At 36.5% G+C, this 25,441-nt stretch overlaps 1 protein-coding gene across 2 annotated transcripts in view; it reads left to right on the top strand.

Moving 5' to 3' along the window:
• Positions 1–25,441, top strand: part of CSMD3 (CUB and Sushi multiple domains 3) — a 1,270,863-nt gene that overhangs the window by 821,515 nt on the left and 423,907 nt on the right. For both annotated transcript variants that reach the window (XM_047842282.1, XM_047842281.1), the window contains 3 exons: positions 762–944; positions 5,818–6,144; positions 9,855–10,049. In XM_047842282.1, the coding sequence (XP_047698238.1) occupies positions 762–944; positions 5,818–6,144; positions 9,855–10,049 (705 nt within the window). The remainder of the gene's footprint in view (positions 1–761; positions 945–5,817; positions 6,145–9,854; positions 10,050–25,441) is intronic.

The following is a 25,441-nucleotide window of genomic DNA, read 5'->3' as shown; positions in this document are numbered from 1 at the left end:
GGGGTCTAGTAGGGGAAATAATTAAACCAACAAGTGTCAGGGAACATGGCTGCTCCTAGGGGAAAGGCATTCACTGAGAGCTGTAGGAGCACTGAGGCAGACATTACCTCACATCCTGGTCATGATGTAAGGATTCACTGCATCATGTACAGATAAGAAATGTTTTCAGTATTTGGGGGAAATACATACATGTGTATATATGTGTGTGCATATATGTAGTGCAGACAAAAATTTAAATCTTGTCCTAATTGTGCTGTTGGGCACAAACACTGGCCTGTGCTCTGATGACCTCAGTTTTCCCATCTACAAAATGAGAGAACTACATTAATTGTTCCCTAAAGGTCATGTCATCAAATTGTGTTCACAGGAATAGCAAAAGAGGGGCACCTGGGAGGCTCAGTTGATTGTGTCTGACTTTGGATCGGGTCATGATCTCGTGGTCTGTGGGTTCAAACCTTGCATCAGTCTCTGTGCTGGCATCTCAGAGCCTAGAGCTTGCTTCAGATTCTGTCTCCCCCTCTCTCTCTGCCCTTCCCCTGCTTGTGCACTCTCTCTCTCTCTCTCTCATTCTCAAAAGTAATAAACATTAAAAAAAATTAAAAAGAAGAGTAGCAAAAGAAAAAAATTAAATTTGGAAAATGTATTAATCTTTTTTTTCTGAAATATCTCAGATATAGAGAGTGTACATCTACTAAACTGGGCATGCGGATATCATACGCCTAAAACCCTTGGAAGGTGACTTTAATCTTCTATTTTTGCAGAAATTGAAAAAGAAAGTTGTGGTGATCCTGGTACACCCTTATATGGAATTAGAGAAGGAGATGGATTTTCTAATCGTGATGTTTTAAGGTTCGAGTGCCAGTTTGGGTTTGAATTAATTGGAGAGAAATCCATTGTTTGTCAAGAGAATAACCAATGGTCTGCAAACATACCCATCTGTATCTGTGAGTACCAAATGCTTTGCTTTCTGATAGCATATGTTACCCTGTCCTTGCATATAATTGCTTTTGTAATTAATTGCAAAGAGCTGGAACCGTGTAATTATTTTTGAATGAGTAGCACTTTGTGATACTATCTTTAACAAGTGTGCTTATGCCAAATTATAAATTTCATTAAAGATTTAAATAAAGTTAACATAGTTCACTTGGTAATTGCAAAATATATATTACATCTGTTCTTATAGAATTTTATTGATGGCACTTTACACTTTATAGATAGGATACCTCTTATGGAAATTATACATCTTAGCTAATTCTAGTAGATTCATTTATTTATTTTAACAAGATAGTATATGCTTATTTTCAATCAGAAACACTTAAAATATTTAAAGCTTATATTCTATGTATAATGCATGAACTTATTTTTACTTGTAGATGCTCACACTAACGCATACTTATGTGCTGTTTATTTATATTGCACAGAAAAAAACTCCATTAATGTTTATGATATACAGTATAGTTGGATTAAAAGAATGTATTTGTTTAAATACATGAAAACATTCCAATGTAACTACAACAAAAATATAATTTGTATTATCTATTGATATACTTTTAGTTTCAGTTAAATACCAACAAATGCAACTTCCCAGATATGGGTGCAATATGGAAAATTTTGCTTTTTGGTTTTGACTATTCACTATTGAATGGTAATGTAGAAAGCCAATACTCATGAAAATAAAAAAAAATGTTTCTTATGTAGCATTCTGAAGTTATTTAACAATTTTAAAGAAGTAACAGAACTTTTAAAGAGACTACAGGTCATCTAATATATATTTTGCATAGTTAAAAATAATAGGGGTGCCTGGGTAGTTCATTTGGTTGAGTGTCTGTCTCTGGATTTCGGCTCAGGTTTTGACCCCCGTGTTGGGCTCTGCACTGAATGTGGAGCCTACTTAAGATTCTCTCTCTCTTCCCCTCTGCACCTCTGCCCTACTCATGCAAGCTCTCTCTCTCTCTCTCTCTCTCTCTCTCTCTCTCTCTCTCTCTCTCTTCAAAAACAAAACAAAACAAACAAGTAGAAAGAAAAGAAAAAGAAAATAGAAAATAGAAAATAAGCAAGCAATACTATCTCTCAGTATAGTGTCTGGATACATATTGCAATGATACCTAATCTGATGTTTTAGCAAAGTGGGTATTTTTTGAATGTTCCAGAAATTTCCCTAATTAAAATATGTTTTGCTTGCTCTTTAGGGAATGTAGGAGAGGAAGAGAGCATAGACCTCCTCAATAGATCCCTCTCCTTTAATGTCAGTGTTCATCCCTAACCAAGATCACCTTGTGAAGTTCCTGCTGTAAAATAAGACAATATATTAGGAGAATTTGATTGGATTTCGTTAGCATTATGGAAAACTTAGCAATACTTCAAAAGATTTCACTTAAAGACCTTTAGTTCTAGTATTCTTCCATGGAGACAATGTGTAATATGGAGAATCTAGTAATGTAGTGTATCACACCAAAAATAAAACTATTTGGGGCATCTGGGTGGCTCAGTTGGTTAAGCATCCGACTTCGGCTTGGGTCATGATCTCACGGTTCATGGGTTTGAGCCCTGTGTCTGGCTCTGTGCTGATAGCTCAGAGCCAGGAGCTTGCTTTAGATTCTGTGTCTCCCTCTGTCTCTGCTTCTCCTCCTGCTCATGCTCTCTCTCTCTCTCTCTCTCTCTCTCTCTAAAAAATAAACATTAAAAAATTTAAAAGAAAATAAAAAATAAAACTATTTTAAGTCATTTAAGAGATGCTAAAATACAGTCAATAAAATATTTAAAATAATGCTGACTAAAACAAATTAAACTCTTGAAATTCTAGAGAAGACATTTTTTACTATTTTTAAAAAGAATAAAGTCCTAAAACTTGATATATGATAAATATGTAGTAATGAATAGTTTCCTGTATACCAACAATATCTAATTTGAAAATGTAATTGAAAGTTAATTTAGTCAGAAAAATAAAATTATAAAATATGTAGAAATAATTCTTACATAATTCCAAATAACTCACAGAAAATTACAAGCTTATTCAGAAAAGGAGAGTTTATGGAAAAAAAAAAGAGATAGATGCATGTTACAGAATGAGAGGGCATTATATTAAATATGTGAATTATATAGAAATTGCCTTGAAATTTCAGTAAAAATCCTAACATAATTTCTTTGAGAACTGATGTAATGTGCTGATACACAGCTAGGTAAAAAAACAGGCAACAATAGAATAGACAAGAGACTTTTTTAAAAGAAAAAGTGCCTATGTACTAAAGTACATAAAGATACATCTAACAATATTAAGTTACTACCGTAAAATTAATATGGTACTCACAGAAATATAACACTGAGTCAAAGGAAATTACAGTAACAACTGCATCTAATACAATTAAGGGTTTAGAGTATTATAGTGGCATTGGCCTATTTATCTGACAAAGGAGATCAGCATGACAGATTTTGGTCATCCCTTGTCCCAAATGGGGATCATTTAGATCAGAGACTAGCAAACTAAGGACTGTGTGACAAATCTAGCCTGAAGCCTCGTTTGGAAACAAAGTTTTACTGGAACGTAACAGTGTACTTTGGTTTACCTGTTGCACATGGCTGCTTTCCTTGCTATAGGAAGAGTTAAGAGTTGACTCCTGCTATAGTGGCAGACTTAAGTAGTTGCAAAATAGACCATGTGGCTTATAAAGCCAAAGGATTTACTATCTGTCCCTTTACAGAACACGTTTGCTGAGCCTACATTTAGATCAAGGGTTATAGAATCAGAAGATTCCTGGATGCAGGCAGGTAAAAGTTTGAAAAGGGCACAGGACTAGGTACGTGTGTCCCCATTATGGAAGTGGTAGGCAACTGTAGTGCATTCACTTTTTCAAAGAAGCTAGAACTCCACATTTTTCTGCCTCAATGTGAAATAGATTGATTTTAAAATGTGACTTCAAATTTTTGTACAGGCATAAGAAAAAATTGTATCAAACACATTTGCAGTCTGGATCCAGTCCAGTGGCTATCAGTTTCCAAGACCTGGTTTTAACTCCTAACATCGGTCCGTACAGACGAGGCAAGCTTAGGTTAGAAAGTATTTATTTAAAATGATAAATAATTATACATGTATAATAAGTAACTGATTATATATATACATATATACACATATATATACACACATATATATATACACATATATACACATATATATATACACATATATACATATATATATATATATAATCCCTATTGTTATTTTACATATTTTATACATATATGTAGGTATAGGTATATTTTTGTCTTTATATTTCTGTAGATAGGTAGATATTGGTCTAATTTCTGAATGTTAATAAAAGATCTGAACTTAAATGCAATATAAAGAAATTATTATTTTTAACTCAAATTAAAAAAAATTATGCTAAAATTATTAACAGAATAATGTAGGAATACTATATGAATTGTAAGATTGAATGAATATTATAAACTAAGAGTTCATAGTCTTAAATATCAGATTTCATGAGCCTATAATTCCCAAAAAAGAGAAAATGGAGGAATCTTCATATTTACTAGTAGGCAAAGAAAGGCAAATTAATAATATGAGATATCATTGTTCCTATCAATTAAGAAAGGTCAAATAGTCATAATATTTTATGCTGGTGGAGGTTTTGTACTCTCTAATGTATTAATTGTATTTCAGTATGAGTTATATTTCAGTAAAAGTTAATACAACTTTTCTAGACAGAAATGTAGCAAACTATTTTCAGGCCTAAGGTTCATACTCTTTGTAAATAAAATTTGGTGCAAAATTAGATGAGTTTGATTTTGTTTAAATTATGTAATAAAAAACACCAGAAGACAACACATCATTCCTTTATGATTTCCGCTATGCACTAAGACCATTTACTTTTCTGTTTTTTATCTTTTTTTCAACTTTCTAAATGTTCTGTGTGATACTTTAGCTTAGATGTTTTGAAAAGTTAAAAGAAAACTGGAGAGGGATGGAGCAGGGGCAGTGAGAGACTTCATCTTAGAAAGGTGTGAGTTTAGTTGTTTTTCCAGCATTAGCCACTAGTGGTGGATGTTTATAAAAGTTAGTTTGTCTCCTTTGTCTCCTTGTCTGTGTTGTAAACTCTTAGAGCTTCCCATGGCAATGGTAGGATTGAAACTCACCTAGTCACCACCCTCGTCCACGTTTTGTCTGTGCTACAACATCCCAGTTCTGTTAATATCTGCATAATATTTTTTGTCTTCAATCATTTGATGAGCATTATTGCTTTGTGTGGAAATCTATATATATTTCACCATTTTTTTTTTTTAATGAGAAAGAGAGAGAGAGAGGGAAGGAGAAGGGCAAGGCAGAGGAAGAGGGAGAGAATCTCAAGAAGGCTCTACAATCAGCAGCTCAGCACAGAGGCTGCGTGGGGCTCGATCCCCCCAGGGTGAGATCATGACCTGAAGCAGAAATCAATCCAGGGTCCCTTGCTTAACCGACTGAGCTATCCAGGTGCCTCACCAGTCTTCTTTCCTACCCAGGTGCCTCACCAGTCTTCTTTTGTATGCAAAGAAACAAAAACCTTGAACAGCACTCTAACATAAATATGATAGATGTCTAAATAAATTGCCTTTATTACTCCTATGATATTTTTGTGCATATTTAAGCACACGGCTATCCAAAGTAATAGTTGCCTTTTCTAATATGTGAAAATAGTAACCTTTTTTTCTCTGTTTTATAAGATAATTTACATTGTTTAATCTTATTTTTTTCAAGCTACTAATTGGTTATCATAGTTGTAGAATGTGGCAAAATAAGGTGAGATATTACTTTTGAACATTTATTGTATTTTATAATTTTAACAGTTCCTTGCCTGTCTAACTTTACTGCACCAATGGGAACAGTGCTTTCTCCTGATTACCCAGAAGGGTATGGAAATAATTTAAACTGCATCTGGACCATAATCTCTGATCCAGGGAGTCGGATACATCTTTCTTTTAATGACTTTGATCTGGAATCTCAGTTTGACTTCCTTGCGGTTAAAGATGGTGACTCTCCAGACTCCCCGATTCTTGGAACCTTTACTGGGGCCGAGGTGCCCTCCCATCTGACTAGTAATAGTCATATACTGCGATTGGAATTTCAAGCTGACCACTCAATGTCAGGACGTGGCTTCAACATCACTTATAACAGTAAGTTTATCTTTTCCATATAATGTATTTCTACCAAGTAGAGCTAGAAAGGAATCATGTAAACCAGCTCTCTGGTTCCATAGACAAGGAAACTTAAACAATGTTATATATATATATATATATATATATATATATATATGAACTTGAACAAGTTCTCCCTCAATATATATATAATGTACCAGGAACAATTCTTCATTTCCAACCATATTTTACTCCCTATTGTGTCATTTCTCTTCGTTTGTGAGAGGCCTGATATTAAGGAAATATGTTTCAAATATTATGATGTCAGCCAATATATTAGTTTATTCTATTAAATCTTATAAGCATAAGATCAAACCTAAAGTGTATCATATGCTTTGCTCCATTATTGGTGTGCAAACATATAAGGGAAATAAATATTTCAAAATATTCATAAACCAATAGGGAACCTTAAACCAATAATGACAGCACAGAGTTACAATTCTAGAGATGAAAGTCACAAGGCTGAAATTCACAAGAAACATTACAGAAGAGAAAATCATTAACATAGGAGCAGTAGACCACTGACCTGCCACCATGGGGAAGAAATACCTTAGAGATTAAGAGCATCCTCTCTACAGTGAAACTATACAACTTCAAATGTTGGCTTTGCCCCATTTTTAGGCTTAAAATTGAGCCTCAGTGTCCTCATCAGTAAAACCATCTTTGGTTTCTATAAGGAATAAATTAGGTGATGCAGGCAAATAATTTGTCATGGAGTAGATGGTGCATAGTAAATGCTCAATAAACATTAGCTGTCATTGCTTACTTGCCTTTTGAACTACTACCTTAACATCTCATTTAATTGTGTTTACTATGTTGCTATATTTTGACATTTCTTTGAGGTTATTTACCTATTGTCGGCCACTCACATTCTTTGTATTTTTTTTGAAAAAAAATGCCAAATATATAGCAAAAAGATGAATCACATGAAGGAGAATATATCATAGTAGGTTAATATACTCACATACTAATGCTTCTGTTTGCAAATGTTTTTCTAAAGAATAGAACACTACTGAGTTTTCTTGTTTTTTGTTTTTTTTTTTCTTCCCCCTCCCTTGAAGGTACCACACTCTGGCACATATTGACCAACTTGATGAGTTAATATTTGTTAATATTTGTGACATATGACAATAGGATCTAGTTTCCTGTTCTATAAAAAAGAATTGCATCTAGGGGTGCCTGGGTGGCTCAGTCAGTTAAGCCTCCAACTTTGGCTCAGGTCATGATCTCACTGTTCATGAGTTCAAGCCGCATCAGGCTTTGTGCTGACAGCTCAGAGCCTGGAGCCTGCTTTGGATTCTGTGTCTCCCTCTCTCTCTGCCCTTCCCAGTTTCACTCTCTTCCTCTGTCTCTCTCTCAAAAATAAATAAACATTAAAAAAAAAAAAAAAGAATCACATCCCTAACCCTGACAATCAGTGCTGAGTTTTGGCAATTAGTAACAGAAAGCAGTTATTGCCTTTTCCAAGTGTCACTAGTGGTGAAATTGTCAACATGTAATTGTATATCATTAAAGTTAAATTAGCTGTGACATGTGTCATACAGACTGCTGTATAAAAGAGTTGCTTTATCTGAAAGCCCTTTTAAAAATATTTCATATGTGTATATATATATATACATATATATATGTGTATATATATATATACACATATATATATGTATATATACACATACACACACACACACACTTATCTATCTATTTATAATTTTTATTTTGTCTTCAAGGCACATTATTTTTAACTTTAATGTTTATGGTACCTTCAGGGAATTATGGAAATATGCCTCCTTGTTTCTTGTTCTGTGTCTCTAGTAAATAATTTAATTGATCATATGAAAATTCTTATATTTAATGTTTTCTACTGAAGTTATTTTTTTTCTGAAAAAAAAAACTTATCAGGCATTATATATAGAAACAACAAGGCTTAATCAATTGCAGTTTGTTTTGTTTTGTTTTGTTGTTTTTTTGTTTTTTTAGTTTTTATATTTTATTTATTTATTTATTTTTCAATATATGAAGTTTATTGTCAAATTGGTTTCCATACAACACCCAGTGCTCATCCCAACAGGTGCCCTCCTCAATACCCATCACCCTCCCTCCCTTCCCTCCCACCCCCCATCAACCCTCAGTTTGTTCTCAGTTTTTAAGAGTCTCTTATGCTTTGGCTCTCTTCCACTCTAACCTCTTTTTATGGTTTTTGGGTTTTTTAGAATCACAACAAAAACCAATAATTAGAAATAAATGCATCTACAAAAATATATTGTCTCTATTTTAGAATTTACCTTAATATTCTTCCATACCATATAACTTAAAAATGAGGAGAATGGTAAATCAAAATTATATAATTTATGAACAATATCAAAGTAATGATTAATGAGAAAATTTAAAATAACTGCATGTACTTATGTAGCATGAATATAATAATGTAAATACCTCACAAACTATTTTTTACACATTTAGATTTTGCTATTTTAAATATTCTTCCATTTGTATTGTGCTAATTTAAACATTTATGGTGCATGTTTAGTCATACAGATGAATAAAATGAGAAATTTGGAGGGCTCATTTAATCTATAATCTTCAGAAATTCAAGCATATTAATATGTAAGCATATTGTCCCTACACTGCTGCTGACTTGCTAAGACTTGCCTAAATATATCCTGGGAGACACAAAATAAAATAAAGTGGCCCTGAATTCAAGAACTCACATTCTCTTGGGGCGCCTGGGTGGCTCAGTAGGTTAAGCATCGGACTTCAGCTCAGGTCATGATCTCAGAGTTTGTGAGTTCGAGCCCCATGCCAGGCTCTGTGCTGACAGCTCAGAGCCTGAAGCCTGCTTCAGATTCTGTGTCTCCCTCTCTCTGTTCCTCCCCCACTTGCACTCTGTCTCTCTCTCTCTCTCAAAAATAAATAAAGATTAAAAAAAAATTTTTTTTAAAGAACTCACATTCTCTTGCGACATGAAACAAATAACCCAAGATACAATATGTTGTTGAGAAAAAAATTAGAAGCCTTACAAAGGGATACATTTCAATCCTATCTCTCTGACCTGAGGCAAATACTTATCTGTTGCTGAATCTCACATTACTCTTTAAAGTTCTAAATGTTAAATGAGATAATGACATTTCCAAAGCTCCTTATAGCAGTGGCTAGAACATAGTAATTATAAGAGTTAGCTCCCTTCCCTTTTCCTAGATGGCAGAAAATAGATGACAAATGGAAAATTAGAAAGAAATTTTAAGACTTTCATACCAGATTGGAACATTTCACTATAGCCTCACAAGACTATTTCTCCATTCCAAGGAGTAACATCACGAAAGTTTGCAGTGAGATGTGGTCAACGTGCTTTGTATTCACAATAATTGGAATTCTGACCAGTTAATACAGAAAATTTTACATACCGTAAACCCCAGTGATCTCCAGAAGTAAGCAGAAACAATTCTGTTTTGAAATGTAATCTTAGATTATAATTCATATTTTAAAACAATCATACCTATTTACATCATGGATATACATCACAGGCAAACAGGGTCAAAAGGAGAGGCTCTCATTTTTTTTTTCTTTTTTAAAAAATAAAGGCTTATCTAGAAATAAACATAATCTTTTCAAAAGTCGGCTTTTCTCACTCCACATACACAAGGGTCCCTCTCATACTGCTTGTTGTGTGTTTTTGTTTGTTTCCTCTTCTCCAGCATTTGGGCATAATGAATGTCCTGATCCTGGAATACCAATCAACGCACGGCGGTTTGGGGACAACTTTCAATTAGGAAGTTCGATTTCAGTTATTTGTGAAGAAGGATTTATTAAAACCCAGGGAACAGAGACAATTACGTGTATTCTTATGGATGGAAAAGTAATGTGGAGTGGACCAATTCCAAGATGTGGAGGTAAGTGCAATGGTCAGTGAAAATTATAACCCCATCGTTGCAGGATTTTTTACCACAATACCCGGACTCGTTGTCTCGCCACTTTGAAGAATGAAGAGGTGAACACAAAATGAGCAGCAGGCCAAAATTCCTTAGAATGTAAGATCAGAAAGGAAGAAGAGTAGAAAAGCTCTCTTTACAGAGAGAGAACATTAGAAAGTGAATGCCTGTGACTATAGGCAACAGTCGCTGTTGTAGAAGGTTCTGGTCAGCACCCACTCCCTCCTTCCCCCTTGTTCCTCCTCAGGTTCTACCTTATTGGCTTGATAGCTCTAGGTGCTGGGTTGTCCATTCCTGATTGGCTCATTTCCATTGTATGAGGGTGGTCTATGGCCATACTTCGGTCTTTTGTCAAATTCCTGAGAGAAACCCGAGAGGAAGTAGGTGGGGTCTGTTGTGTTCTTAAGAAGAACCTTAGGCCTGGGGGGGTTTGCTGTGGTCAGATACTCCCAACATTGTTACAAAATAGGTGTTTTTCCCCAACCAGGGACCTCAGGCCCTAATCTTTCCCTCTCTTCTTACTGAATCCTATCTTCTTCTATTATACCATCATCATTGTGCACTGGAAACTGTATTTAACCATATATGCATATATACATTAGGTATATGTGTTAAACAAATTACACTTTTAGTTTTTCATGTTAAAATAATTGCTTAGAAACCTTTTAAAAAGTCCCCTTTAAAAAGAACTCTTAATAAAAGGTATACATTAATAAATGGTAAATATTGGTTGCATGTGCAAATTCTCTTTAGTGTACTTCAGAGTTATAGTTTAGTACACTTTCTAGTTTCTAGTCATCTTTTTTCTTGGTATTTTAACTATTTATGGTATCGATATTGAATCTTCAAAAATGTGTTAACAATTATTATTTGCAATAAATAAATTTATGCTAAAGCAGCCATTATTTAAAATGTGTACTTTTTGTCAGCATAGTTCACTAAACATTTTTTTTCAATTTTGATTTACTCAATAAGATATAGTCAAGAAAATTCAAAGAAATGTATGTGCGTAATGTATGCGTGTGTGTATGCAACGTTTGAAAGTTTACATCTTTGAATATATACACTTATCTGAAGTCACTAATTATATTGGCAAGAAGGAAGGATGATCCTACTTAAAAATAAAATATACCAAGTATAGTTGTCAAATTATTTATTAAACAATTTTTTTTGTACATTTATATATTTTTGAGAGACAGAGAGACAGAGCATGAGCAGGGGAGGAGCAGAGAGAGAAGAAGACACAGAATCTGAAGCAGGCTCCAGGCTCCGAGCTGTCAGCACAGAGCCCGTCACGGGGCTGGAACTCACAAACCACAAGATCATGACCTAGGTCAAAGTTGGATGCTTACCTGACTGAGCCATCTAGGCACCCCTATAGTGTGTCGATTTAGAATCTATAGGTTGTGTATATGAGGTGTGGAGCTTCATTTAGAATTGTCACATTGGGATTAACATTCTTCTTTTCTCCTTCCACTCCAGTACCAAAGGTTACATATCTGTTTTATTTAAAAAGATGTAGAAGGGGACACCTGGGTGGCTCAGTCCATTGAGTGTCCGACTCTTGATGTCAGCTCAGATCATGATCTCACAGTTGTGAGATCAAGCCCCGTGTCCAGTTCTGTGCTGAGAGTGCAGTGTGCTTGGAATTCTCTCTCTCTCTCTCTCTCTCTCTCTCTCTCTCTCTCTCTCTCCCCGCCCCCCCCCCCCGCCCCGCGCTCACACTCTCATAAATAAATAAATAAATATTTTTAAAAAATGATATAGAAGAACTTTTACTAAGGAACAGATAAACTAGAGCCAGGAAACACTTTTTTGCAGATCACCATGTAATGATTAGGTGATAATTTTTAAATAATTACTTCTTTTTCTTGCTCTCCTAATTTTTCTTCTTACGTGTGTCCAAACTGACAATGAAATTTTATTTTTTTCTTTTTCAATTTCTGGCTGTTAAATTGAGAATATTTAATGTATAATTTTCAGAAGTATAGCAGACTTCATTGACTAATACAGCCATTACCTACAAATGCTGCCATTCATTGAGTTGAACATTTTCATAATGTCTCGTGATGAACTACTTCAGACCATGCAATTATGCTTTCCTATTCGCCCCTTCAATTAGCACCGCCTTCCTCTTCTAATCACTTTCTCATTTGTAATATTAGGGACTGAACTAGATGACTTCACGGTTCTTTTCCAAACCTCAAAGGTTATGAGTTTAGTCGGGGCTACCTTCGCGATGGTTATGATTGTGCTATTGTGTTTTCAAACAACATGACAGGATTGCCCAATAAAAGGCTGAAATAAAAAAAGAAAAACAGAAAGTAATGTTCATTTTTTCCCATTATACTTTGCCCTTGAGCACATTCATTCCTGAACAGTTGCTGATCCAAACTTGAGGAATCAATCAGAAAAGCCTACACTAGTATTTGAAGGAAAAGTAGGAGATGGAAGAAAAAAATGGGTTCAGGCCGAAGGAATGCCACTGATTCAATGTACTGGAGTGGAGGATAGAGGCTCAGGGTTTGACGATAATAAGAGGGGTGCCAAGCATGCCAGGCTTTGCAAACAATCCTGGATGGATTAAAATTATCCTGTGGCCAGAGGGAAGCCACTTTAGCTCAGAAGTGATATGATCAGAGCCTCTCCCTTCTCTGCCCTAGGAGTTGTATACAGGCCAGTGGACAGAAACAGAGACCACCTCTGGGTAACTGTTGAGTCTGGTTAGAGCCTCATCTGCCTCACTTGGGTGTTGGTTGAGAAGCTACTTGTTTCTTAGCTGAACGGGGAGTAAAAATAATGAGCTTGACACCAACAAATCTTTTTATGAATCACTGTTTCATTTGAGAGAACAATTTTAGCGAGATTTTTCACTGTGAAAAATGAATGGTATTTAACCTTTAAACATGAGTGAAACAAATATTCTGAACTCTAATTTGGCACAGGCCAGGAGGCCCTTGTGACATCCTAAAAGAGCTTTGTGGAATTCCCGAAGGAGAGTATTTTTTTTCTGTGTGTATGAGTGAAATTACAGACACTTGGCTCACTTTGCCAGTTTCTGGATTTTATCCCACAGTGGGAACATGACTAACACTCAAGTTGGAGACAGGGAAGGTAGAGTCAGAGTGGGCTGAAAGCGATCTTGCCGTGGCACTGGGCCAGGTTACCTGCCATATCCCAGGGCCATGTTGTGAGGCAGTTTCCACCCAATAAAGCAGACTGCTGTCAACTGCTGTATAACTAACTCTGGTGGGTGTAATTTCTGAGACTCTAAGGTTTGTAAAGATTTCCTTTAGTTTTAGTTTTGCCTCAATTCCACTTAGCTGTGAGCAACCAAAGCCTGAGACTAGCCGAGGAAAGCTCATTCTTTTTCTGTCCTAATGTGTTTTCATCGTGGTGGTGGTTCTACCACTCAGCCGCTCCCACTGATGCACAAAACTATGTCTGGGAGCCCTCTCTGCCCAACTTCTTTGTCCTTTAGACCTGTATTTTGACAGAGAAGTTTTGCTTATTATTTATTGCAGTTTATCTTTTGGGGCATGATCACAGTCTTCAATATATGCTTGCTATTTTAGCTGAAACTTTTGTGTCATCATATTAAATATTTTATATAGGTGAGATACATACTTGTGTATGTTTTGATAAATACAAATAATTCTTTACATTTTATTCTCTCAGAACATTCCAAAATTAAATGCATTGTTGAAAGTTGCTTAAAATGTTTGGATTGCTATGTGTTAAAATTAGGAAGTAGGAAGTTGCTTGTTTCAATCAGAATTTATAGAGCAATGGAAGTCAGTATAATATGTTTTGATAATAAAACCCAGAGTTTCAACCTCTTTAAAGATTGCCCTCTCCCTCCACTACCACCGCCGCCCCCCGCCCCCCAACACCGTGTACTGCAATTATCTAGAAGTTTAAGCATTTGGTAAATTAGTAATCAATGACAACCAGTCTTAAACTCTAAAACTGTGGAACATTGTTGAAAAAGTGAAAGGAAATGTTTTATCAGTCCTAGTCCTTGAATAGGGATTAGTGAGAGGAAAGAGAGACATGAGATCATAATTTGTTGCAGTTCTATGATCCCACAGCTGAACTTGGATTCATTTCAGGGAGCTTAAATACAATTGTGGAACAGAATTGGGTTATACATTTTATTCACTGACCCGAAGTTCACCACTGATGCATTAACTAAGGATAGATTTAGGCTATCTTTGTGAAAATTTGAACCTTTTTCTCTAGAATGGGTTGACGAAATTCCCTCATGAGAAAGAGAGATTACAGACATTCTAAAGCTTTATGATCTTTCAGTTTTGCTAATGGAAAACAAAACACATTAATTATTGTAATCAGCATTGATTCAAAATCACTTTGAATTCTACAAACTGTTCACCTAACTCAGTTTAGTGACGATCAATGACTTCTTCATTTATACGTTAAGACTGTAGCCTGAATATAACTGGCTGTATCTAGGGCCAGTCTCTGCATGGTGTCTCCTTCAAAGATCTACCTACAGCCCATGAATAGTGTAGACGATTATCATAGGTCTACTTTAATGGGCTGCCATAGGGTTTTCACGATATGCCATGAAAGCTTCCTAAAAATCCTCCTCTTCTGTCTTCACCAAAGTTTCCCCTCAGAGCAGCTACATAAACACCCTCCCTCTTTTGCCCTGTGGTCCCCTCAAGACCCCTCTGCCCTCACATTCATTTTTTTTTTCTGCACAGCCCAAACCCCTGTTGGGCACCTGTGAGCCTCCTCACTAAAATTCAGCCCTCAGGAAGTTCAGTTTTCTCTTTAGAATATTTTTCCCTTGGGTTTTCTTCTTTCCACACCCTTTTTCTTTCTCCTAATATGATCAGAATTTTTCTCAGGGGCCTCTGAGGGCATTGTGAGACTCACCACATTTACTTCAAAGTCACTTCTACAAGCCTAGGTGCTTGGAAATTTGGAAAATGGGGGAAAGGAGCACTCTATTACTGTATTTGGGTTTATTTCTCTCTTCACCTGTGCGTATGAATGTATCTTCTGAAATATGGGTAAGATGTTGCTTTCACTTAATTGTTTTTCTCAAGGGAATAATATGCAACTAGATTTCCTTCATAATACCAAGCAGGAGAGTCTTTTTCTCAGTAAAATCACATTACTAGTTCTGGAATGTTCCTTATAATGAATACTGCTATACAGAAGACAAAATTCAAGGTATAATATTTGACTCAGAGAAGTTTCCTTTGTTGGGCTTTGGGAAACTCACTAGTCTCTGACCACCATAATCTGCCTGTCCAAATGCCAGCTCTAAAAGGCTAAGACATATATTTTCCATACCTTAAATGATCTGAGCATCATTATTTGGCCTTCTTTCCTCATTGTCTATCTTTACCATTTTTAGGTTAAACTCTATTAGTCTGAGTTCATCCTTCTAAAGTATAGCCATAATTAACTTATTTTTTTCTTAGCTTTGATTTGCTTCACCAGATTCATAAGTCTCTTTGTAGTGGAGTTTAAATATATGCTTACTTGGTAAACTGGCTATAAATCAACTCTGACATGTACTTGTTACAGGTGCTTCTGATCCTCCCATCTGTTCATACCTTTTCCTAGTGGAAGTCTTACTTTTAACTGTTTATATGAGGTTACCACATACCCAGCATATGACGTTCCAGCATTTGAACACAGCTCAAATTCATTTGGATATTCATGTCCTCTAGGGTGGTGAGGCTGACTGCCATTAGATGGAGGTTTTGATGGATCTGAGTTCACAAATAGTACCTAATACCCAGTGCTATAGATCAGGAGTCATAACCTCAAATGCTTACAGGAGCAAGGCAATAACAGAAACAGATTAGATGGGCTAAATAGAACACGCTGCCCTCCTAAGAGGGAGGTGTGATTTCTCGCTTTTTATAGAGACATGGTTACAAATAAGCATTTCTCTTTTTAACATCAATAATAACAATAATGAATAATACAAGAATGATATCATTGACAACTGATGACAGTGTTCCCATTAGTCCCGACAGTTCCTTCATGCACATTAGAAAAGGGCATTTTCCAAGAGGGAAATGGCTTGAACTAGTGATTACCAAGGTCACTTTAATTTGAGATCCAGCAGTAGCAATCAATCCTTTGGGAGTATGCAAGGTCAATGGAGCAGGTCAGGAGACATATACCAACCTCTCCATTTTGAGAAAGCACTCCGGTGTCTCAAAAAATTGGGTGTCCTTTGGACTTACCTAAGAACCATTTTCCAGATAGTGATATCATGAAAAAGTCTTTTGACTACCTCCTTTTTGTGAATTTGTGTAACACTGCTCAAATGTGATCCTCAACCAGAGTCTAGGCTGGAACACCCTATTCTGAACTAAGCAGTCTCTCCTGGATTGTCATTTCAATCTAGAGTAGTCTCTATAATCTCCTTCTGACTTTGCATTGATATTCTGCTCAGCGCGATTATCTTTCATCATTTGGCCCTATATATATTTTTTCTAATAGTTTAGCTGCTGGTATGGCTCAATTATGTGGTATGATTTGATTCAAGGAGACTCAGGAAGTGTCCTAGTTATTCAGGAAGCATTAATAAAAAACAGACATGTTTGCTTTGTTTTTCTTTAAGAGTTAAGATATGAAAGTTTTATGCAGTACAGTAAATAGAAAGCTTCCCAAATACCTTCTTGAGCTGTCTCTTCCCCCATCCTCCCATTCAGGGTAACTGTTACATGTAAAAATCATCTTCATAATCATCATTGTCATTGTATTCATAATCATCATCACCATCATCATCCTATCTCTCTCTCTCTCTCTCTCATGCTTACATACAGTCCTATCATCACTAAGCTGTTCTCTCCCTTCCTATTTTCCCTGTCTCAGCCCCATGCCCTTGCTTCCATGTATTTAGTCCCTCTCCTCCACATTCAACCCTTAGACTAACACGAGACCTACTCATTCCACTCTACTGTGTCCCCAAGAAAGTTCAGCCTGTTCTAATAGTTTCAGTTGAAATTCTATCTCCTTGGAAGGTTGGTAAATGCATTATATCTCATTATAAGAAATTATGCATGAGTTTAAAAAAATAAAAGAGGAGAACGATCAAGTTTTTGGCATATCTTTTCAAGCTATTCTCTGGGTCACATTTCTACTTTATGAATGCCTGCTTCTGTATTTGCCAGTAATAAACCAGCCAACAAATCCCAAAAGAACTTGAAAAAGATACCATGCCATAAGACAGAATAAAACAAGAAAGTTCTCTTTCTAGGTGTCAAGCAGTGAACACTATGTCATCTAGAGTTTCCTGTTTTAAAAATCAAGAGAGTTGGACATAAATTAAGTCTCCTATCTTTGTTGCAGTCATAGAAGGAAACTGTTCCTGAGTATGAGGATTTATTATTCATTGGTGAATGTCATTTTTTAAAGCTACTGAACTCAACTCAGGTAGACTGAAAGATGAGAAGGATTTATTTACAGGCCAAAAATGAGAGTTGGGTTAAAATGTATTCATTATTTTGTTATAAAATCTGAAGTACATAACCATTTACTTTTTAAAATCAGATGTTTCTTAATACTTTAGAGTTATAATTATTTAACTGTTCATGGTAAAATAAGTTAGACAATCTAAAATTTATATATTTTTTGAGTTTCATTTTATTAAATATACTACTCAGGCTCATTTTAGTCTCTCTTCCTGGTTTCTCCTCATCCTGATGATCTCTGTTTGTTTCAGAGTTAGGTCTTGAATATTTTCCCCTCTCTATTTCCATTCACTCTATGGGTAACTGTCAACCAGTCTCTAACTTTAAATAATATCTATGTGCTGATGTCTCTCAAATTTACATCACCAGCCTAGTTCTTTGCCCTGAAGTCCAGACTCATATATTCAACTTCCTACTCAACATTTCCATGTAGATGTTTAATAGGCATCTCAAACTTAACCTGTCCAAAACTGATCTGATCTCCCCCTGTCACTCCAAACCTGCTACTGTCACAGACTTTCCCCATCATCATTAATAGCACTCCATTCTTCCAATAATTTAAGCCAAACTTCTTGGAGTAATTTCTGACTCCTTTCTTTCTATTACAGCCATACATAATCCATCAGAAAAATCTGTTAGCTGTACCTTTGAAATATATTCAAAACTCATCTAGTTCTTACTTATTCCACTGCTGACATCCTGGTCCCAGCAACCATAATCTCTGGCCCAAATTGCTACAATAAGTCCCTAACTGGGCTTCTTCCCTTGTTCCTATTCAGTTCTGTAGAAATGATTTGTTGCCCAATTCATCTATGCTCACTGATTAATTTCTTCATAGTCATTTCTCCACTGAGACTCAGAAGGGTTCTGATGCATACACACTATCTGCATTTCTCCTCATTTTTACCTGGATTATGTCTCCCTTGCTCTCTGAGCTGTAGCTAGCTAACAATAGCTTCTTTGATCTAAAGCAATCCCCTCAACAAAAATGGAAATAGAATATTGGCCTTCTGGATTACATGGTCATGTTCTTGAATATAATTAGGATGTAATACATTCATTGGACTGCTTTATAGATAAAGAGGATTACACATAATGAAATACATTGGAAGAGTCAGATGAGTTGCTATTGGCTCAAAGCTGTTGATTTAATTAAGACACCAAGTTAAAACTAAGCGAAAGTGAAGTCACCTCTTCCTTGTGAAGATTCATAATATTTAATATTATTGCCATTGTAGCCTCCCTGACAAGAAAAAACATTAGGAGCAAAATGTATGGCAAACAATGTATAGAAGCAAATTTTTCTATAGCTTTGGAATTGGCCACCTAGATGCTCAACCAAGGAGAAAAAAGTTTCAATACCCATTCTATAAAAAAAAATCATAAAGATAATAATAAATTGAAGTCCAGATACCCCCTTCATGGCTAGTTAAGTGTGTTCTAACTAACTCATCTCTCTTAATCATAACTTCAGGCACCCCACTCCCAATTTACATAAGCAGCAAAAAGAAAGCAAGGCAGATCAAGATCTAGATCTATCCATCTATCTGTCAATCTATCTGAAACTGTTGAAGTCAAAAGTTGTTCAGTTTTTCATTTATCTCCCTATAGGAAGGAGGATGCTAGTCTTTTTCTTCTCAATCCAAGTTGAAGGGAAGGGCTTTAGAAGAATCCCTCATAGAGAATGGAGTTGCCTGGGAGAATGAGAAACAAGAATCCCCAGGTGGATATCTGATTATACAATGTAGTACTTGCTGATCTGTCTTCTGTGCTGATTGAACAAGAGGAGGAAAAGTGGTGAAAGCTGACAGACTGAAGATGAAGAAAGCTGTCTAGTTCAAACAATTTGGCAAGTCAGTGATATGCATTTCCTATGCATTAAATGAATACTAAAGAAGGTACCCAAGCTTGGCCACCAACTGTAGGAAACTCAACAGCCTGAAACCATAGGGTATACTGCCAGGGGTAGGCAGTAGCTTCTTCCTCCTATAAGAAGCCACCTTCCCCACTCTTGGTCTTTTCAAAGGACACATTTATTCTCATGGAGAACAAATATTTTCCATATCTGACAAATAAAGGCATCAGGGAACAGTCAGGGGTAATGGGGAAAACAGCCATAGCCAGGAAAGACTGACAGCACAATCTGTCCTGTCCTAGTCCTGACACATAACAAGGAAAAGAACCTAAAAGGAAGAGGAAGGAGTCAAGACAAGGGAGGAGACTATTCCAAGTGCTGAAGTGAATGGAGGAGTGAATCAGCAAGTTCTGATTCTCCATCAGCACCCTTCTCCCCATCTTCCAAGCCTCTATGGCCATCAAGGATGGACCTTGGATGGATGGGTGGAGAGAATAAGATAAGAATTTTCCACTGGGCTAGACCAAGTTTTTTAATACTGAAAGTGATGAGAATATTAGAGGATCTGTCCAACATTTTTTTAAGGAGATGGAGATTTGCCAGTGCATGCTTGAAAGCAGCAGAAGGAAGGAAGGAAGGAAGGAAGGAAGGAAGGAAGGAAGGAAGAAGGAAGGAAGGAAGGAAGGAAGGAAGGAAGGAAAGGAGAAGAAAGGAAAGAAAGGAAAAAAGGAAAGAGACCATTTCTGGTTTTGTTCCATCAATTTCAGAATGCACCATAAAATGTTTGCTCAAGCAAGAACTTCCTTGCCCTCAGAGGAGAACTTTCTGCATCACTATGGCTTATTCTCATTCTTACTCTCTAATGGGTTATCTGAGAGAATTCTTTCAGTGAATAGGACGGGATGGAAGTCCTTGAAGAACTTTTGGGAGAAAAGGCTGAATCCACATGCCTGATGAACTTTCCCTTTGAGTATAAGAGTTTTTTTCTCTTGAACTCAATTAGCTTCAAATGAAAGGAAACCCTTCTCATTCACAGATATTGCATTCTCTTTGGAGGGACTTCTTTTGAGGGAGCAATGAGAGTGACAATCCAAGGCATAGATCAGAATTTATTTGTGGTTCTCACTGAGAGAATGTGTGTACATCTAAAAATAAACCCCACTTTTAATTACGTGTTTATGTAGTATTAAATTCCATCCTCCTGGAGAGCTACCCTAGGGAAATGGAAGTACTAACAATCTGCAAGGTTTTGCTCCCACTGTTGGGGCGGGGGAGAGGGGGATGAGTCTGAGAGAAGGGATAAAGGGGCAATGGAAGAAGGTGTAGAGCTGTGCCTGTTTCTCTGTAACCCTGGCCCTTTAATTTGTGTGTTTCTGGTTTCTCTTTTTATCCTAAATTCAGACCCAACATGTTTCTCATTATTTTCTTTGAAACAATACCCAACCACTCTGAGGTTGAAGAGAGTCAGTGATTACTTCCCATACCTATATCCCTAAAGCCAGGTAGGATAGGGAGAAGGATGGAAACATCAGTGTTTGATAACCTGGATGTGGTACCTAGATTTTATCATGCACAGCTCCACAGAAAGGCTATCTCTCAGACCAAATGTTAGAATACTCACTTTGTAATTTCACTTATAGCCAAACCCCTGAGATCAAAGCCATCTCTTCCCATCCACAAATCCCTTGTGAGCACCTAACTGCTGCTTCTCAGATGAAAGAGCGTCTCCTGCTGTGGAACACTAAACATTATCTGAATTTTATCTGAATGTAGGCTGAGGCACTTTTGACTCTTTCATACAGGTCTTAAAACATACTGGCTATTTTGAATTTGTCCGTTCTACTTAAAGCAACACAGAAATGAGTCAGCACTCCAACGCAAATTATTTATAACAGACTTTCTTCAGACCTTAGAGAAATAAAAGTAGATAAATGAACTATGCCTACTTTATATTGGTCATGCATGCCCTGTTTTTATTGCCAAAGACAAGGGGGCTTAGAGGCAACAATCTGTATTTCACTAACAGATGCAAAACACCTCTTTATCTCAGGAACCTGAGACATTATCCAGGAGAATCTTGATGCTACAGACCAGTCATATCTTAGATTTGGTCAGTGGTCTATGGGCTAACAGCAGCAAAATGGCCTGTGAAGACAGGGTGGGGGGAGGATCATGTTCACAATGGAGCTTTCTGGATCCCACCCTATAATTACTAGAAGTGTATTCTGGAAATATGCATTTAACAAGTTCCCGAGGTGCCCACTAAGGTTGGAAAGGCTTCAAAAGGAGTAACCACTGCATAAAACCATGACGTCTTCTCCTTCTTCCTCCAAAAAGTGTAAGCTTCAGACACACAGAACTATTGGACTCTCCCTCATACACATTAGTATTTCTCACTTCCTAACTCTGCTCTTTCTGTCCAACTCTCCCTATCTTCTATTCTTGCTCTTCTTCTTGTTCTTGTTCTTCTTGTTCTCCTCCTCCTCCTCCTCCTCCTCCTCCTCCTCCTCCTCCTCCCCCCTCTCTTCCTCCTCCTCCTCTTCCTCCGTCTTCTCCTTCTCCTTCAATCTAAATTCACTTCTGACAAAATTGCCTTTAAGAATTCTTTCCATTTAATGTCCTTAGGATGTTATCTGACCCTGCCTGTGTTGCTAGACTGTCTACCCAGCTTAAGCATGTACTTGGTACTGCATATTAGCTGTGTCTGTCTTCTTTATAGAGTGTGTGTCTCTTGAGGGCAGAGGAAATATCACATGAATATGTTTTTTAATTTTAGCACCTGGCACAATATCTTATATATAGCAGAAACTAAACAAATCAGGCTCTGAGCTGACAATGTAAAGCCTGGTTGGGATTCTCTCTCTCCCTCTCTCTCTGCCTCTTTCTCTCTCTTTCAATGTAAATAAATAAACATTTTTTTTAAATGGTGTTGCTAGAATTTCACATTTGTATTAAACAATCTTTGGGTTGAATATTCTTTCCCCCTAACCATCCATCTTTGTCTTCATCAAATCTACCTTAAAGAGAATAAAGTATGTTTAATTAAATGTCTCTTATAAAAAGGAATCCAATACATCTATCTTGGAAATAGTGCCTTATTTGGAATTTTAAGATTCAAATTCGAATCTCACCTCTGCCACTACCCAGGTCTGTGTTTCTTGTGAAGTTGTGTTTATGCTTTTTTCCTCATCTGCAAAACTGGCAAAGGAAAGAAACCAGCATTTTTATGCTACAAGATTATTAAAGAATCAAATTAAGTAACGTATATAAAAACATACTCCAAACTGGAACACATGTCTCTCTTAGTTGGTATGGCAGAAATATGTAGCTGTTCATCTTTAAGCTGTGTTACCCTGTTAGTTATATAGAATTGTAGATGGGGAAACAGTTACCCAGCTGAAGGACTTCTCACAGCTTCCTTTGCAGTTAGATATGACCGTGTGAGTAAGCAGAAGTAGTATAAATAACGTGTAGGCCATGGTTCATAAAAAGCATACACAGAATGGTCTTCTACGCTCTGTTTCCTTTCCGGCCAACTGAAATGGAAATAACCTGCAAGGCAGTCTAGGAAGTCACACATTGAAAGAGGCCAACCCTTTCTCGTCCTGTGTCATGAGAGTTTGGTCGGGGGGGAAGACTATCTTGCTAGTAGAATGATCTCATTATACTGCCACATGATTGTGTCAAAGAAATATTTCACCAGAGTTAGAGGCAAGGAGGATGTATGACTTTATTCAAGACTATTGCAATAGAAATTGAACTCAGTTGCACTGAGGGATGGTTTAAGGGCTGAGGTGGGCTAGTGGAAAAGTACTGAAGGAAGTTAGGTGAGTCATCTGGAGTCTTAAGTCTGTCTAAAGTTTTGTCAATTTGAAGGCCATTTTGGTCAGGTGAGAAATAAACTATTTTGTTAAGCTATTAAAATCTAGGTGTTTATTTATTTTACCAGCTACAGATATCTTAATCTAAACAGTTAAAGGAGAGAATGACCCAAGCAGAAATAGTCCATCCCAGCCTTTGCCAAAATGCAGTGATATAATAATGAGTATCGGTCAATACCTACTTAATTTGATTAAATTAAACTATTTTTTTTTCAAAAGGTTGCATCTTAAGCCGCCTTTTAATTTTCTTCCCTCTACCCGTTCACATTTATCTTCTACCTGCATTAAAGCTTTAGCATTAGTCTGTGTTGAAAATGATGCCCAATATAGACAAGATCTCCAGATTCTATTTTCTATTTTTTCTTGTGATATTTCACAAACCTTTTAGCCTCAGCATCAAATCTTATTATCTTTCTATGTAAGATTCCATCCTGTTTTGTGCTCCCCATTATGGGAGTGGAATCACCATCCATCCATTACAAGCCAGGGACCCAATGACCAGTTGAGATTTCATCTTGCTCACTCATTGCATGTAATTAATAAATGCTTTTGAGTCTACCTCCTAAATATCTCTTGCAGTCAGTACTTTCCTATTACCATCATATCTCAGCGTCTGATGATACCTTCTCTGCATAATAGTATATGATCTCATCAACTCCATATGTATTGCCCTTAGTCCACTTTACATGCAATTGCCACTTAAATGAAAATCTTTTTCTTTGTGTATATATATATATATATATATATATCCTTTGTCTATAATTTTTCAATTGCCTGTGGTTGACTTTCCATAATATAGCTTCCCAGGTTTTTTTCTACCTTTTTTTTCCCTTTAATGTCCCATCACTTCTTGGTTCCCTAAGAAAGATACTGGCATTGCTAAATATTGTGCTAACCTAACTTTCTACTCTTTTGGAAACATTGTTATGCCTATCTCTCTCTTTCCTCCTGATGAACCTGACTCATCTTTGAAGGCTCAAATTAAGCAGATTCTCTTCTTTGAGGACTTAATTCATCCCCTTTTCCAGACCCCTGCCCCATGAACATATCTTGTTTTATAGAGTTTATGACATGCTTACTTTATGTTTCTGTGTTTGGCATGTGAGAAGTGTGAGGAAGGCAAATTGCCTCTGTTCAAATCCTTGCTGGCTGAGATGTAAAGGGAAAGAAAATTCTTCTCTACCCATTAATTTCCCAACTGGACTAAGAATTACATTTACATGAGACAGATTAACAGGAGGGGAAAAAAAAAGTTTTATTACATGTGCAAGGAGGCCAAGTAATGAAATTGAAACCTAAAGAAATGATCAAGGCAGGTAGTTTATATACTTTTTCTACAAAGAGACAATGAATCTCTGAGGACTTGGCAGGACAAAGAAAATTTTGGGAGCTTCAGTTGGTAGGAAATTCTAAACAGAATTTAGACCGGGGTAGTAAATTAACAAGCGTTATTTATACAACCTCCTTGGCTGTAAATTTACCATCTCTGGTGATAAGGATGTCTCTCTACCTCCTGGTACAGGGAAGGTACTCTTCATGTGGGAGACTTATTTCTTGCTTTCAGGGGGACAGAGAGGAGTCTGAGTGTCCTTGAACAGACAGTCTATTAAGTAACATTTATTCAAAATAAGCAGTATGCCAAAGAGGCTTCTCGGGGTGGTCTGCCTTGACCCCACATATGCAAATTATTTAAATACACATCTAGCTTTCTTTTTTTCCCCTATAATAATAGTACATATGGCTAGATTTTTCTGAGCCGCATATAAAATAATTCAAAAAACTTTTCATGCAGTTCCTGGCACACCCAATAAATGTTATTCGGTATGTTTATGTTATGTTAGTCAGATGTTTATTCAATAAATTTTAATTAGTACAAGTAATACGAATACCACACAAACACATACCTGGCACACAATTGTTGGCATGACTAAAATATGAATGCATAAATGACGAATGAGTGAATAAAGGAAGGGGACTTTCAAAATACTTTGTGTGGTCTTGATCTCCCTGCTTTGTGTATATTCCAGTTTCCCGTATTCAGACAAGGATTAGTTACTGTTTTTTACAGAAATCTGTCTCAGATTGTGTTGTCTTTATACCCAGAGGTACATAATCTGATCTTAGTTGTTAAATGTGTAAGCATTTAGTACG

This window comes from Prionailurus viverrinus, chromosome F2 (genome assembly GCF_022837055.1).
Source record: "Prionailurus viverrinus isolate Anna chromosome F2, UM_Priviv_1.0, whole genome shotgun sequence".
Classification (NCBI taxonomy): Eukaryota; Metazoa; Chordata; class Mammalia; order Carnivora; family Felidae; genus Prionailurus; species Prionailurus viverrinus.
The sequence above is the reverse complement of the archived record's forward strand: the minus strand, read 5'-3'. Positions and strand labels throughout refer to the sequence as shown.